At 44.7% G+C, this 14985-nt stretch overlaps 1 protein-coding gene across 8 annotated transcripts in view; it reads right to left on the bottom strand.

Moving 5' to 3' along the window:
* Positions 1 to 1549: 1549 nt before the first annotated feature.
* The window catches only part of RIPOR1 (RHO family interacting cell polarization regulator 1), a 91166-nt gene continuing 77730 nt past the window's right edge, over positions 1550 to 14985 (bottom strand). For 7 of the 8 annotated variants that reach the window (XM_039327632.1, XM_039327631.1, XM_039327630.1 and 4 more), the window contains 8 exons: positions 14093 to 14273; positions 12928 to 13063; positions 11341 to 11502; positions 9314 to 9472; positions 7710 to 7906; positions 6978 to 7061; positions 5921 to 6011; positions 1550 to 2595 (listed from right to left, as the gene is read on the bottom strand). In XM_039327632.1, coding sequence (XP_039183566.1) covers positions 2498 to 2595; positions 5921 to 6011; positions 6978 to 7061; positions 7710 to 7906; positions 9314 to 9472; positions 11341 to 11502; positions 12928 to 13063; positions 14093 to 14273 — 1108 coding nt within the window. In that variant the 3' untranslated portion in view covers positions 1550 to 2497. Of the gene's footprint in view, positions 2596 to 5337; positions 5385 to 5920; positions 6012 to 6977; positions 7062 to 7709; positions 7907 to 9313; positions 9473 to 11340; positions 11503 to 12927; positions 13064 to 14092; positions 14274 to 14985 lie in introns of all 8 variants that reach the window. The other variant, XM_039327634.1, reaches the window with a different exon arrangement.

Genomic DNA, 14985 nt, shown 5'->3' with positions numbered 1-14985 from the left:
TATCGAGTTTTCCTTGCATTATATCCAGTAAAAGAAATTCAGGTTTATAGTCTTGTGTGTTTCTCTAACATTTTTTCTAACCAAGTGTGGATTATTGTCCAATATCTCTTTGCTTTAACACACCATGTGGATTTCTTGGCAACACTAGAGAAGTGGTTTGCCATTACCTTTTTCTGTTTTTCATTTTATCAGTTTAGTGTAAAAATCTGGGATCTGACAGCACCCTTTCCAGCAAACATAGTTTATTAAAGGGCATAAGCTTTCCGAAAGGTAGATCTTTTTTAAAACAAAAACATGCTATTTGGAAAAGGCGCTGCTAGACTTGAGGGGTTTTTTTTTGCCACGCCGTAGTGTACTAACTTGGACCTCTTCCATTTGTTGTACAGGCTGGGCCTACAATTCCTCTAGTTTTCTTTAATTAGAAATGAATCTACACTTTTCTGGGTTGTACTTCTTTCAGCAGAATGCACCTTAAAAGGTCCTAAACAAGGCTGGGGAAGGAAATCCATTTTACACAGTAAAATCATGATCTGTTTCATATTGCAACAAAGGGGTGATTAGGTTCGTTGCTTTATTATTAGGTGAAATTGTAAATTTCTATGCTCACTAATTGGATGGAAACCCCAGCTAACTGAATATCGATCGTCGAACTCAAAGCAATGAGAGCTGCTTTGACTCAGTTTGTGCTGAAATGTTTTTTTTCCCCCAAACATCTACAGGGAGTCCTCAGCTTACAACCGCAACTGAGCCCAAAATTGCTGTTGCTAAGCGAGATACTTGTTAAGTGAGTTTTGCCCGATTTTATCACCTCTCTTGTCATGTTAAGTGAATCGGAACGTTTGCTAAATGTTACATTTTGCTGACCTAATTTGTAGTACTTCCCACAGCTGCTGCGGAAATCTGCCCCCCCCCCCCCAAACATAAACAACGTCAACAAAATTACACACTTTCAATTTACTTGCTCAAACTTGTTTATTTCAGGCTTAAAGTCAAAATTAGCCAAACCTCTTGATAATTACATTATATATATATATATATTTATATTGTCCAAATAATAACGATCACCAAGAGAATATCTATAAAAATAGAAATTTAATCCACCAAGCTTTCGTCAAATACATTTGACATCGTCAGGGTTAAAAGGCAAACTACGGGGGAGTCTTATATACCGTTGTTTAATGCCTGTTTCCGGCTCCTGGAGCGCGTCATAGGCCCCAGCTGATCGGGCTGAGTCCTAAGCATACGCCCCACGTCAGCATCTATCTCCGTTCCATGGTTAGTTTGAGTTCGATCATATGTTGCTTCGTTAGTTGTTAACGGGTTGGAAGCCCAAGTCCTTTTTCCTTCCCTATTCGTAACCCCTCCACCATCCCAGACATCACTTCCCTTTGTGAGCGGGGGTAGGCAATTATCCACACTGCCTCCAATATCACTACATGCCCCAAGGCTGCTTTGATCCTGTTTTCCTATCTCCCGGGATTGTAACACAAGCTCATAGTCCCCCCCCATGCTATTCCTCCTCCCCTCCTTTTTCCCGTAGGTTCTCCTGAGCGGTTTGCTGTTCATTTCCACGCTCTCTCTCTTGCGCGCAGTCGCGATGTTTCTTGCCGTTGTTCCGTTATCAGTGCTTCGTTGTTCCGTCCATTGTTGGAGAGCACTATATATATATTTATAGCTATGTAGATGTACAGATAAATTTATAGATACTTTGTAAAAAAAGGACGTTTTGCTTCCATTTGGCTGCTGCCTCCCTCCCCACCCCAACACACACACACACAACACGCGCACACACACACACACACACATGTACATAAAAAATATTAAAATAGCACAAGAAGAGGCAACTTTCGCCCGTTTCGTTTCCATCTTCCATGGCATCGTCATTGAAAAGACATTGGTTCCTCTTCCCTCGCTGGGAGTAAGGACTCTTTCCTGTGTCTTCTCTCTCTCTGCCTTGCAATCCAGGAGAAATTTGCAATTTATCCAAAGCACTGACAGAGGATCTAGCTGGCCCCAATTTCCTGCAAGATTCACAGTCCCAGAGGGTGGAGAAAAACAGTGGAGAAAAGAACAGGTTAAGCATTAAGCAGGACTTTCGACGTGCATCTTCCCAAGCAGATGGCCTTTCCCACTATTTCCTGGTTTGTTTGTTTTTTTTCCAGAAAGGGATCTATTTTGGTCCTGGCTAATGATAACATGCCCAGTTCAACACCGTCCTCCAAATTCAGTAGGCTTCTGTAGGAGGAGAAAACCACAGAGAGGGTCCCCTCCGTGCCTTACATTCCTGTTAGCTGCTAGAGCCAACGAGCTAAGGCATTTGTCCACGTAAGGCAGCAGGCCAGCGGTGCTAATACTGCGGTGTGGGCCTGCCCCACAAGTGACAGAGCTGCCCACTCTGTGACAGGCTGGTCTGACTTCGAAGGACTCCTCTGAAGCTCTGTGCCATGCAAGGTCCGTGCCCAACGAAGGATCAGCAGCTGGATCTATGCTGCGTCCTTCAGAATGCGGTACTAGCCATGCTGCCTGGGGCAAAGATCCGTGGCAAATTGTCCAGCGATTCTTCTAGCCTTCGATGAGCTGACTTGCCATCGTCCCCTGAAAAGATAGACAGAAGTCAGGTGCCCATCAGGAATAATTTCTGCCTCGACTTTGGACACCAAGTCTGTAAATCAGGGGTCTTCAAATTTGGCCCTTTTAGGACCTGTGGACTTCAGCTCCCAGAATTCCTCAGCCAGGCATGCCACGTGCAGGCCACGTGCAAAAATCTGCCTTTCTTGGCCGTGTACAAAAAAATCTGACCCGGGTTTAAAAAAAAAAATAGTCCTACTTTCTTGGATGTTTCCTTTCCTAGCTGCTCACTTGCAGGCAAAATGGTGGCAGTTTTTCAGGAACATGGTTTATAATATAATTATATTAATTATAATTAATATAATGGTCTAATCGCATGCTGGAATTTTGACCCTGGACCATGATCCAAGTATAATAATTGTTCACAATGTAAATGTTGACGGTCAAACTCCTTCTTTTTTAAGGAAGTGTTTGTTTAAGAATTAAGTATGTGCTCAGTTCTTAAATATTTTTGGTTTTGTTACCGATTTGTCTTATTCTCTGCTAATTCTTACATCTCGTTAGTCACAACAAAATTTTGCTTGAGGGGCCCCACCAAACATATTATAATGTGATATGTGAAGTCCTTCAGCTGATCATGTATTTCACTATTTCTGCCCTTTCTCTTACGTTTAAGCTAGGGGGAGATATGTTTATAATTTGTTCCATGGTGATATTTGTTTCTTCGGACCACATGCATGTGAACACGGGAAGGATGGTTGGGAGACATACATCATCGGGCTAACAAGCCGGAGAATTTTGTGTGTAAAATTCACAGCAAGAGACATCTTGGCATGCTAAGCAGATAACTTAGAGAACACAGAATGGCTGGGTAGACATTGCAACAGATCATGTATAGCATGTGGATTTCAACATTACATCTCTCATTTAAAGGCCTTTATCAAGCATTTTGTTCAATTTGTACAAACTCATCCTTTGGGGACCTATTCACTGTCCCTTAAGTACTACATCCGTGTTTGTTCTTCTCAGACACCTGAGCAGCAATTTTCAGAATTCCTAGGAACTTTTGATCATTTTGGGGTTTTGCACTAGATTGGGGAAGGCTAATAAAGCCCAGGGAAAATTTATTTATTTATTTATTTATTTATGAGACTTATATACCGCTTTAAGTGCAAGCACTCTCTAAGCGGTGTACACCAGTAAGCAGTGTGTGTGTGTGTGTGTGTGTGTGTGTGTGTGTGTGTGTGTGTGTATAATATAATATATATTTACATTGCCCCCAACAATCTGGGTCCTCATTAAATTAATTAATTAAACCATCTTGCTGCTTTTCCGAATTCTGAAGTATCTGGGTGTTTTGGAAAGAAATTAGTGTCATGAACCTTTTCAGGCTGCCCTGAAGACAACTTTGGAGAATTTGCAGACTAATAAAACAGTATGTTTTTTTTTTTTTTTAAATCCTGGTAGCTGTGAAATTTAATTCAACCAGAAGCTTGGGTAGATTTTCCAGGATATGAGCGTGTTGCACTTCTCAAGCCAAGGACCAGATTTGGCTTTCAAATGGACACCCTAAAAGAGCAGGCAAGGTTACGAGAAAAAAAATCCAGATTTACTTTCATTAAGTATGATCTCTTCGATCAGTATTCCTAGCGTTGACAAGCATGGGGAATTTCCACCCTATTGTTTCTGAGCTTCTTGGCAAGGGTTTAAACTAGCTTCGTTTGGGGTGGTGTCAGAATTGGGGGCAATGCAGTTTGAAGGAAGTACCCCAATCTGAGACTATTTTCCTGTTGCTCTCCCACTCCTCAATAAATGAGGCAAGAATCTTTACTCTGCCAAACTATTCAAGCTTCTTAAAGATGCAAAATATTCTGAGCAGAAAGAACTGCCAAAAAAAAGTGCTTTCCTTAAAATCAAAAACTAGGTCTAGGACAATATAGACAGGCCAGTGACAAACCCCCAAAGTGGGTGTGATTTATCTTCAAAAGAATTGAGCTCTCTGATTAAAAAGACCAGGAATCAGCAGAAGGGAAAGACCTCAATGAGTTCTAGATATCTGAGCATTCAAGTACCGCTTATTTCTTTGGCTCAGTCAATGGCTCTGAAATAATCTTGGGATTCTACAGTAACCTTACTTATGATCTCCTCTGATTCATGAAGAAAAAAATGAAATGGGTTAGTTTTATTGGGCTGGAAGAAAAGTGTGGTTTGAAATTCTGAATCCCACTTTAGATGAACCTTCTCAGTGTGTGGGGTCCTACCAAAAGCCATGGCAAGCTAAGGTTGCACAGCATGGGCAATGCAGTGCTCGATGGGCAAACAATCACTAGCGACACGCCACATGCTAACTCTTAAGCCCAAATGAACAAAATACAATTACTGGGTTCATACCGCATGCAACACCTGAACAAATAAACCACATTTAGGGTTAACGGGATAGTGTGGTTCACTTCCACTAAGACAGTTATTAGATTCACACAACACACACAGTTATCCAATTTCATTTTAGTCAGTTGTAGCATCTTGTGTGAACCTTTAATCTGGGATTAAGGCAGAGTCCCTCAACCAGCGTGCCATTCCATATGCAACAAAGACAGACGTGCAGAGCCAGAACACAAGCACAGCTGGAAGATGCCTACAACTTAGGGCCACAGTGAAGACGTAAACCCAACCGTATCAGGTCTGATGGGACCCAGGACAAGAGACACCGGTTAGACATGCAACAGGGGCAAGGAAGGGTAGCTAACCGGCTAGCTACGAGATCCCAACCTGTGCAGCCGCTGTCCTGACCCATCAGAGGGTTCTTTCAGTGCCATCTATCAAAGGACAATAAAACAGCAAGGACTACGTAAGTGCCTTTATTCTCTTTCCAGGATAGCACTAGCACTTAGACTTATATACATTTCACAGTGCTTTACAGCCCTCTCTAAGCGGTTTAAAGTCAGCCTATTGCCCCCAACAATCTGGGTCCTCATTTGACCGACTTTAGAAGGATGGAAGGCTGGGTCAGCCTTGAGCTGGTATGAATCGAACTGCTGGCAGTGGGCAGAGTCAGCCTGCAATACTGCATTCTAACCACTGCGCCACCAGTTTTCCTTAAGCAAGGAGTAGTAGTGATACAGTGGGAGGCCAACCCCAGCTGTGATACCAGCAGAGATCAAGAGGAGGACTGGAGATTTAGGAAGGACAGGGCTTTTATAACCAAGCACTGCAGAGCTCGTATCAAGTCAACTGAAATCATTCCACGTGTACTGAGACCCCCACGCTCTCCATCCCACCAGCAATGAGCCCTTCTTCTAGGGTAGAAGAAGATGAAGGCTGTCTGGAAAGGAAGTAAGGGAAGTGGACTTACCACACATGAGGAGGCTCTGTTTGGCTGCGTCTCGCACGGCTTCCTTGTCAGTTTGGCACAGATAAACCAGCTGTTCAATGCTCTCCTTGGCCTGTTGGTTGGAGGAGTGAAAAGATAGAGGAAATGACATCATTCCTCAAGGACCTGAGGGGAACTTGCCCAGGTGACAATCAGGATCCACCTTTCCAATTACAGTACTTGGGAGTCCCCGTTTTCAGTTATGGGACACCAAGAAAAGAATTCCTTACAGCAGTGGTTCTCAACCTTTTTAATGCCGCGACCCCCCCCAACCGGTCATAAGTCGAGGACTACTCAACCGGTTGTAAGTCGAGGACTACTCAATGGGTGCAGCACCGTTTGCAGAATGGGACTTTTGGCGGGCTCAGCAGGGCAGAGACAGCCTGGACAATTCCTATTGGCTTTTGAAAGCCAATAGAATTAGACTCTATTCAAGAGAGTCTATTCTATTGGCTTTCAAAAGCCAATAGAATAAAAGGGAGTAGCACAGCTAAGGAAAAGGGGGGAAAAAATGGCCGACTGCGTTGTTTGGCGACCCCCGTGAAATGGTCATTCGACCCCAAATGGGGTCCCGACCCACAGGTTGAGAACCGCTGCCTTACAGGTAGAACACTTTGACAGTGGGACCAATGACCTAAGTTAATGATGGATCCCTTATGCCTGGCTGTATCCAGAGACATCTGGAGGGGACACTTCCCAACAGAAAAAAAGAAGCAAAACTGGATCTTTCCCAAGGGTGCTAAGTTTGTTTTTCAGTTCAGGCTGCTCCACAGACACGTTATGAAGTTGGCCGAGGACTCAAATACATCTGCAAGCTTCTAAAAGCTCTTACAGAGAGAACAGGATGGCCAACAAAGGCATCCAGATAGCGAAATGGGCAGCATATAAATAAACAAACAAACAATAATCTCCTCCAAAATCTTGCTTCTTCCGAATGCTGTCTCCACCAAATACATTTATTCTGAGAAGCAGCTGCCAATAAATATTGGGAAAGACGCAGAGTTACAGGTGATTTATGCTCAAAAGAATCAGCCCTCACCTTAAGGCAGCCCAGAGCTGCACAGGCAGCTACCCGCGTCTGTGTCTCTTCGTCCTCCAACTGCTCCAAAAAGCAGATAAGGGCCTGAGAAAAATATCAAACCAATCAGTCTTCTAGGCCTCCAAGGAAAGCAACCTCCTCTTTTAGGGTGATGTGTGTCATTATATCTGTTTTAAAACCCTTGGCTTTGAAAGTTTGTGCAGATAAAGAATAGAGAGCAGCAGATTTTATAAATGCCGTCCTCTCTCCATCATACAACCTACACCAGGGGTCTTCAAACTTGGCCCTTTTTATGACTTGTGGACTTCAACTCCCAGAATTCCTCAGCCAGGCACGTCCCAGACACCTGAGGGTTTTGGTTTACAGTATAGGCCAGGGGTCTTCAAACTTGGCCCTTTTATGACTTGTGGACTTCAACTCCCAGAATTCCTCAGCCATGCACGCGTGCCTGGCTGAGGAGTTCTGGGAGTTGAAATCCACAAGTCATAAAAGGGCCAAGTTTGAAGACCCCTGATCTACACCATGAATTCTCCCAACCCACATGCTCCCTAAAGCGAATGCACAAGTCTACCCATCTCCAGAAATTGCAGCAATCAAATGCCTATCGTAAAAAAAAAACCAAAAATCCCAGAAAACGTTTCCTTTAAGAATGTGTAATATGGCTGCATGTAGGAACCAGGTATCTGTTCGTCTATCTATTCCAATGACCTGGTAAAAATGTTAAATACTTGCCCGCTCCCGAAAACTGGGCTTCTCTGATAGGTTGCGTAATTGTGCTGTTACAGCTCCAATAACTTTGGTGTTTCCTTCGACAAGAAGCAAACTCAAAGCCTTCAGCCCATCCTTGTGTAGCCGGCTCTCGGGAACTCGCTTCAAGGCCTTCAAGACCACATCTTGGTCATCCGAATTCAGGTTCTGTGCTAGCAGGACTGCAGGCCAATTAAAGAAAACAAGCATTGGTATTAATGACAGCATGATTCAAGTTGGATCTTGCCCAAAGCAGCTGATAATAGTCCAACTGAGGAAATCACAAACCCAATCCTTTTGCTTTCCCTCTAGGTCAGTGGTTCTCAACCTTTTTAATGCCGCGACCCCCAACCGGTCGTAAGTCGAGGACTACACAACCGATCGTAAGTCGAGGACTACTCAACTGGTGCAGCACCGTTTGCAGAATGGGACTTTTGGCGGGCTCAGCAGGGCAGAGACAGCCTGGACAATTCCTATTGGCTTTTGAAAGCCAATAGAATTAGACTCTATTCAAGAGAGTCTATTCTATTGGCTTTCAAAAGCCAGTAGAATAAAAGGGAATAGCACAGCTAAGAAAAAGGGGGGGAAAAATGGCGGACTGCATTGTTTGGTGACCCCCGTGAAATGGTCGTTCGACCCCAAATGGGGTCCCGACCCACAGGTTGAGAACCACTGCTCTAGGTGTCTTTTAAGATGGTCCATGCTAAAAATTCTCACTTCTGAGATCACACCACTTTTATGGCATTTAATTGATGGCAGCTATTCACACAAGCAAATCAGCTTGCCCTCACACCCTTAAGTGGTGTCAAGCACACTTGGGAATCGCCCTTGTAGCCTAAGAGAGTTGTCTGTGGCGCCTCCGCAGCACCTTTAGGCCAGGGGTATCCAACCATGGCAACTTTTAAGACTTGTGGACTTCAACTGCCAGAATTCCCCAGCTGTCAGAATGCAATTATATTTCATCTCTAGTTATCGACTATGGAAAACCCCATTTCTGCCCTCTCTGGATTCTGTCATACGAGGAAGGGGAAGGGGGGGGTGAACAAAGGGGTTTATGGCCCTCACTTCCTTCGGTACAACTTCAGAAGGGACTGAATGTGGATACCACCAAAAGGACTAACCATAACAATGGGGCCATCAGCTTTCATCTACTCCCCTCTGCAGTCTCCCGCCATCAGTGAGGAAAAAGGGGGTGGAAGTGTAACGCCTGGGATTGTCACTGGAAGGATGGTGGGGTGGGGTGGGGTTGCTGGGAACCCCTTAAAACCTTGAACCATAGCGCTTGGCCCCCAAGTCCTGTCTAGAACGCCTGCAACCATTTTCTCTTAATAAAGATGCCTGTTGGAAGAAATATTCCAGGAGTTCTGTCTTCTTAAGATGCAAAGTGGGGTGGGTCCTTACACCAGCCACAAGTCTTAAAATTGGCAAGGTTGGATGCTTTTGCTTTAACAGAGCTACCGAAACACAGAATAAACACTGAACTTCAGCAATACATTATTTTCTCTTTGGGACCATTGGACTGTTCCCTGGTGGCCCCCAGCTGCAAAAGGGCTGCCCATCCCATTGTAATGTAGCTGAACACACGATACCTTCTTCGGCCAGCTCCATGATGTAGGAGTCCAGTGTAACCACAGGCAGGGCCTCAAAATGGCTCCAATATTGGAAGAGGGTGACCTGCTGAGCCTGACAGCTCCCCTGACGCCTGGGCAGCCTGTACTGCAACAGTTCTTCCACCAGCTTTACACACACTGCAACAGGAAGAGGTGCACACACACGGGTATTCCGTGCATTAGTCTCTCATTTCTAGGAACAGAATTCTACAACTTCCCGAAGAGACCCCCAAGTACTGGTAGTCCTCAACTTACGACCATAACTGAGCCCAATGTTTATGTCACTAAGTGAGGAATTTGTTAAAGTGAGTTTTGCCCCACTTTATGACTTTCCTCACCCCGCTTTATGACTTTTCTTCACCCTGCATTAATTCTAAAGTTGCCAACATGGTTGTCAAATGATTTTGGCTTTCCCCAATGACTTTGATCGTCAGAAGGTTGCAAAAGGGGATCACGTGACCCCAGGACACTGCAACCGTCATAAATGCGAGTCAGTTTTCATGCAGCCGAATGTGACTCACATGACCATGGGGATGCTGCAATGGTCATAAGTGTCCAAAAATGATCCTGGATCACATTTTTCAGAGCTGTTGTAGCTTTGAATGGTCACTAAATGAACTGTTGTAAATTGAGGACTCCCTGTAATACATAATCCACCATTTGCTCTTTGATAAACTCATGCAATAAATATAAACCCTTAGGAATAATGGAATATTTGCTTCTTGAGTAGGATCGAAAATGCATAAATGATTGTGAATCCACCTGCTTACACCTCGAAACTAACAGCATCCAACAAGTACAGTTAGTTCCTCACTTAGTAACCGTTTCATTCAGCAACTCTTGGAAATTACGACAGCAGTAAAATAGGAGTCTTATAGCCAGTCCTCAAAGTTACAACATCACAGTGTCCCCACTGTCACGTGATCACGATGGAAATGCTTGGCAAACCAGCTCGCAGTTATAGCCTTGCAGCATCCTGTAATTATGGTTAACTCTATTTGTAATCTTCCCCGCCAGGTCAGTAGGGAAGCCAAGAAGAAATCTCAAGTCACAGTCATGTGCCACTACACTTAACAACCCACAGTGATTCACTTAACTGCTGGCAGGATTGACAGACAGACACCCTAAGCTGCACACGTGCAGGCGTCTTTTTGTTTAACGACTGCATCAATTAGCAGTAGAGTCACCCAATTGGGGTCAATAAGGATCACTTGTATGGCTCAGCTGTACACACAAAGAAGAGAAAAAGGTCTCACATGCTTCTTATAGGTAATGAAACATTATTTTTTGGGAAGCAATACACTTGGAGAGTGTTGTCGAAATAACACCACGTCGAAGAGAAACTTCAAAGTTATCCTCAAGATAATTCCTCTATAAAAGCCAAATTGGCTACTTCTCTGGCTGTGCCTATCTTGCTCATAAAAAAGAAATTCATTACGAAAGTGTAAAATGTTGCCTTCGGCTCATAATTCAGCTCTTTGGTAGTCCTAGCTTAAAAAAAATCCCAAATATTCGCTCCCTTATGGCAAAAAATAAATAAAATAATGCAAGCAGTTTCTTGTGAGCACTCCAAAAAAAGAGGGGAAGGAAGCTGTGGGGTCCTTGGTGTTCTCTGCATTCGGTTGTTTTCCTGCAGATGTTTCATTATCCAACTAGGTAACATCAGTGATCAGCGATGTTACTTAGCTGGGTAATGCAATGTCTGCAAGAAAACAGTCCAGCTCAGAGAGCACCAAGGACCTCAAAATTCAACCCTAAGCTACAAATATTTTAACTATTGGTACTCAAACAGCTGCCTAGCAGTTGAGCTATTTCTCCTTCCCGTGTGACTCTCATGAAGTGCATATGTCCTGCTTCCCAAAGTAGATCTAATGCTTCCATGGCAGACTAGATTCAGAGCAGAAGAGCACAACTCCGCTTGAAAATCTAGAATCTGGAGAGGGGAAAGAGAGAGAAATAAGCAGAGGAACCACGAATTGCTTTGAATTGTAAAAAAATACACTCACCTGAATCGGCCAAACTTGGCTGACGGCCATTGATGCGTGCCGCGTACTCAGCCTTAAAGTTCTGCATGAACTTTTCTACGGAGCAGGTATACACATTAGGGACGGCCACACAACGGTCCCAGAAAGAGAGAACGCCTTCTTTCCATGTTGAGAACTGTACCGCTGAGAACGGAAACAAGGCCCACAATTAAGACTTCTGGTTATCCCATCACCGCCCAAAGGAAGGTCTTGGCCTCCATCCACAGCCTTGATTTTATGAAACGTCTTCCATTGTCCGATGGGAGTACCCATTGAGGAGCTGGAGCAAATGATGGGAGCTCAGCCCAGCTACCTAGCAGCATTCTGTTCCCAAACACGGGCTTGCTAAGCTCCAATTCAGCATCTTAAATCATGTGAACCACTGCGCTCCACTATAAATATGAATTATTCGTATCAATGGAAATACACGCCACTTTATCATCAAGGTGCGCCTTATTCCTCTGCTACACTCTCAGCTTGTATCTGGGAAAAAGTAGCTTATTCAGGTCTGTACTGGAAAACGGCTGTGCATCAAGATAAGATTGGCTAGCAGTTTTGAGGTCATAAACACCTAGCTCAAAATTGGTTCTAAATATTTTTTTTTAAAGTATCTTGATATTAGGTATACAACAAATACAAGGAGTGTATAAAATAATAGATGAACCCTTGGAAGGAAAAAATAGAAAAGTCTGCCTGCCACATGGAATTACGGGAAAAGTGGCATGGCTAATAACAGTCCCAAGGAAGTAGGTTCTTCCCGTAAACAAAAGTGAGAGGAAAGCAAATTCCACCAGGAAAGAGAAATATCCCTATTGTGTTTTTTTGACGCCTTCATATATCCCTTAGTTCAGGAATGGGGAACCTTGGCTCTTTTATGACTCGTGGACTTCAACTCCCAGAGTTCCTGAGCCAGCCATGCTGAGGGGAAAGGGAGAGGTTTCCAAGCTGAGCCATGCTGGCTCAGGAATTCTGGGAGTCGAAGACCACGAGTCATAAAAGAGTCAAGGTTTCCCACCCCTGCCTTAGTTTGTTTGTTTGTTTATTTATTTATGAGACTTATATACCGCTTTAAGTGCAAGCACTCTCTAAGTGGTGTACACCAGTAAGCAATGTATATATATATATATATTTACATTGCCCCCAACAATCTGGGTCCTCATTTTACCTACCCCGGAAGGATGGAAGGCTGAGTCAACCTTGAGCCGGTGAGATTTGAACCGCTGACCTGCTGAACACAATCAGCTAAAGTGGCCTGCAGTACTGCGCTCTTAACTGCTGCGCCACCTCGGCTCTTTTACACACACTCCGTATGTTTTCTTCCAGGAGAAAATGGATATTCTGCCAATGTGTTCTGATTGTTCAGGGTTGATCCCCTCTTCCCAAGAAATAAGAGTATGTTACAAACTGCTGTTAACAAAAAAGGATATATTACGTGTGTATGTGTGTAATGTTTGCTGTGTTTTGTTTTGTTGTTCTAAAACAACAACAACAACAACAATAATAATAATAATTAAAAGAAATACGGGTATGCCATCTCCGGATGCATCTCCTGAGTGCCCACTGTCCTACCTTCCTCAGCAGTGCTGGCCATGCCTGCTCGGTCCACAATTAGGCGACTGGCCATCTCTAGGACCTGCACTTCTCTGCCCAGCCTGTCCAGAGCATACATTTCCTGGCAGCGGAGAGGTCCGAAGTTGCCCAGCTTCTATCAACCAAGACACGGCAAAAGATGGTCAGGAGAGAAGAGGTGATGCCAGGGTGGCAGACGGGCAACCCTTCTGCAAAAGTCAGGATGAGCAAAACCAGCAGAGCTGTCCAAAGCCCCACCAGGCATTCATTGGCCAAAAAGGTTGGCACGTTATCATTTTACTGCGGCAGACGTGGAAAAATTATTACAGATCGTCCTCGACTTGACAACCACGGCTGAGCCCAAAACTTCTGTTGCTAAGTGAAACAGTTGTTAAGTGAGCTTTGCCTCAATTTACAACTTTTCTTGACACAGTTGGTTAGGAACACGGGTGTTAAGCGAATCCAACTTCCCTACTTCACAGGAACCCCCGCCCCGGGACATGGCCACCGTCATAAACATGAGTCGGTTTGAATTTTGACGACGTGACCCGGGGGATGCTGCAACGGTTGTGTGAAAAAAAACAACGATCCTAAGTCGCTTTTTAAAGCGTCATGGAAACTTTGGACGGTCACTAAATGAACAGTTGTGAGCCGAGGACTCCCTGCACGCCATATATTTCACAACTTAAGATCCATTTAAAGGTAATTGTCAATTTACAACCATTCATTCAGTGGCCGTTCAAAGGCACTGAAAATCTTCTCAGGAGTTCCATCTGGCAGGACCTGGAGGGTGGGCTTTTACTGCTGTGCCCCCCACTCAACAAAACACCATTTCCCCAGGGGAGATTGGCCCCATCCTTGCTTGTCTTCCGGAAAACCCTCAAAATTGCTGTTTTTTTTCACCAACCTTGGGGTTCCCGTGGGAAGCCGGCAAGCAGCTGGATTTGTTCTCTCCCTATCTTGGGTTTTTATGCATTTAAGTTTTCTATTGGTTTTACGGTGTGTTTTTTTTTAATTACGAGTTGGGTGGCTGTATAAATTTGCTAAGCAGATAAATAAAATGAACCACCAAATTACGCCTTTCCCGTCCACGGGGAGACTCTGATTTTTAAAAAGACCAGGACAGACCCAGGCCAGGCGACAAAACCCACGTCTTCACACTCACTAGCAGCAAGCGATTGCAGTGGTTGAGGTGCAGGACCAGGGCCCTGTCAAGGAATTCGTTGCCGGTGGTCATGGGCTCGAAGCTGCCTTCTGAATTTAGGCACCCAGCGGAGTCTTCAGCCGCCATATCAGCGGACCCTGGCACTTTGCCCACAGGTGGAGCCTGGGCGTTGCTTGCCACCCTGTAAAGAGAGGCGGTGGGCAAAATATAAGCCAGCTTCTTCCACAAATCCTACCGGGGCCATGTGCTTGCTTTCAATGCATGGCAGCCAGATCCAGTGTAGGGGGGGAAATGCAAAAGCCCAAACTAAATAAATTTGCCCGTGATTCCTAGGTACCACCAGGGTGCAAAAGGCAGGACCAAAATCACTGTATTTGGGGAAGTTGGATCTTGGTCAACATTTCCCACTTGCAAATATTTGAAGGGAGCAAGTGGGGATGGGGTGTGAACAGATCTTAGCAGCAGTGTCAACCACTGGCCACGGAGTGGCGCTGCTGCAGCATTTTCTGCCAGCTTCTACCTGTTAGACCAGATGGCTTGAGATTGGCTTTAGAGGGATTTCCAACAGCTGCATCAGCACCGTGGGAAAAGCCATTGGCATTCTGCCTGGACTGCCAAGCCATCAAACCGGTCAGTCTTAGAGGAGATCAACCCCGACTGCTCTTTAGAAGGCCAGATCCTGAAACTCAAATACTTTGGCCACCTAATGAGAAGGAAGGACTCACTGGAGAAGAGCCTAATGCTGGGCAAGATGCAGGGCAATGGAAGAAGGGGACGACAGTGAAGTGGCTGGATGGAGTCACTGAAGCAGTAGGAGTGAACTTAAATGGACTCCAGAAGATGGTAGAGGGCAGGAAGGCCTGGAGGAACATTGTCCATGGGGTCGCGATGAG

The sequence above is a fragment of the Crotalus tigris genome, unplaced genomic scaffold, assembly GCF_016545835.1.
Source record: "Crotalus tigris isolate CLP2741 ecotype Arizona unplaced genomic scaffold, ASM1654583v1 scf7180000024362.2655971311:6658466, whole genome shotgun sequence".
NCBI lineage: Eukaryota > Metazoa > Chordata > Lepidosauria > Squamata > Viperidae > Crotalus > Crotalus tigris.
This window is presented reverse-complemented; position numbering and strand designations above follow the sequence as displayed.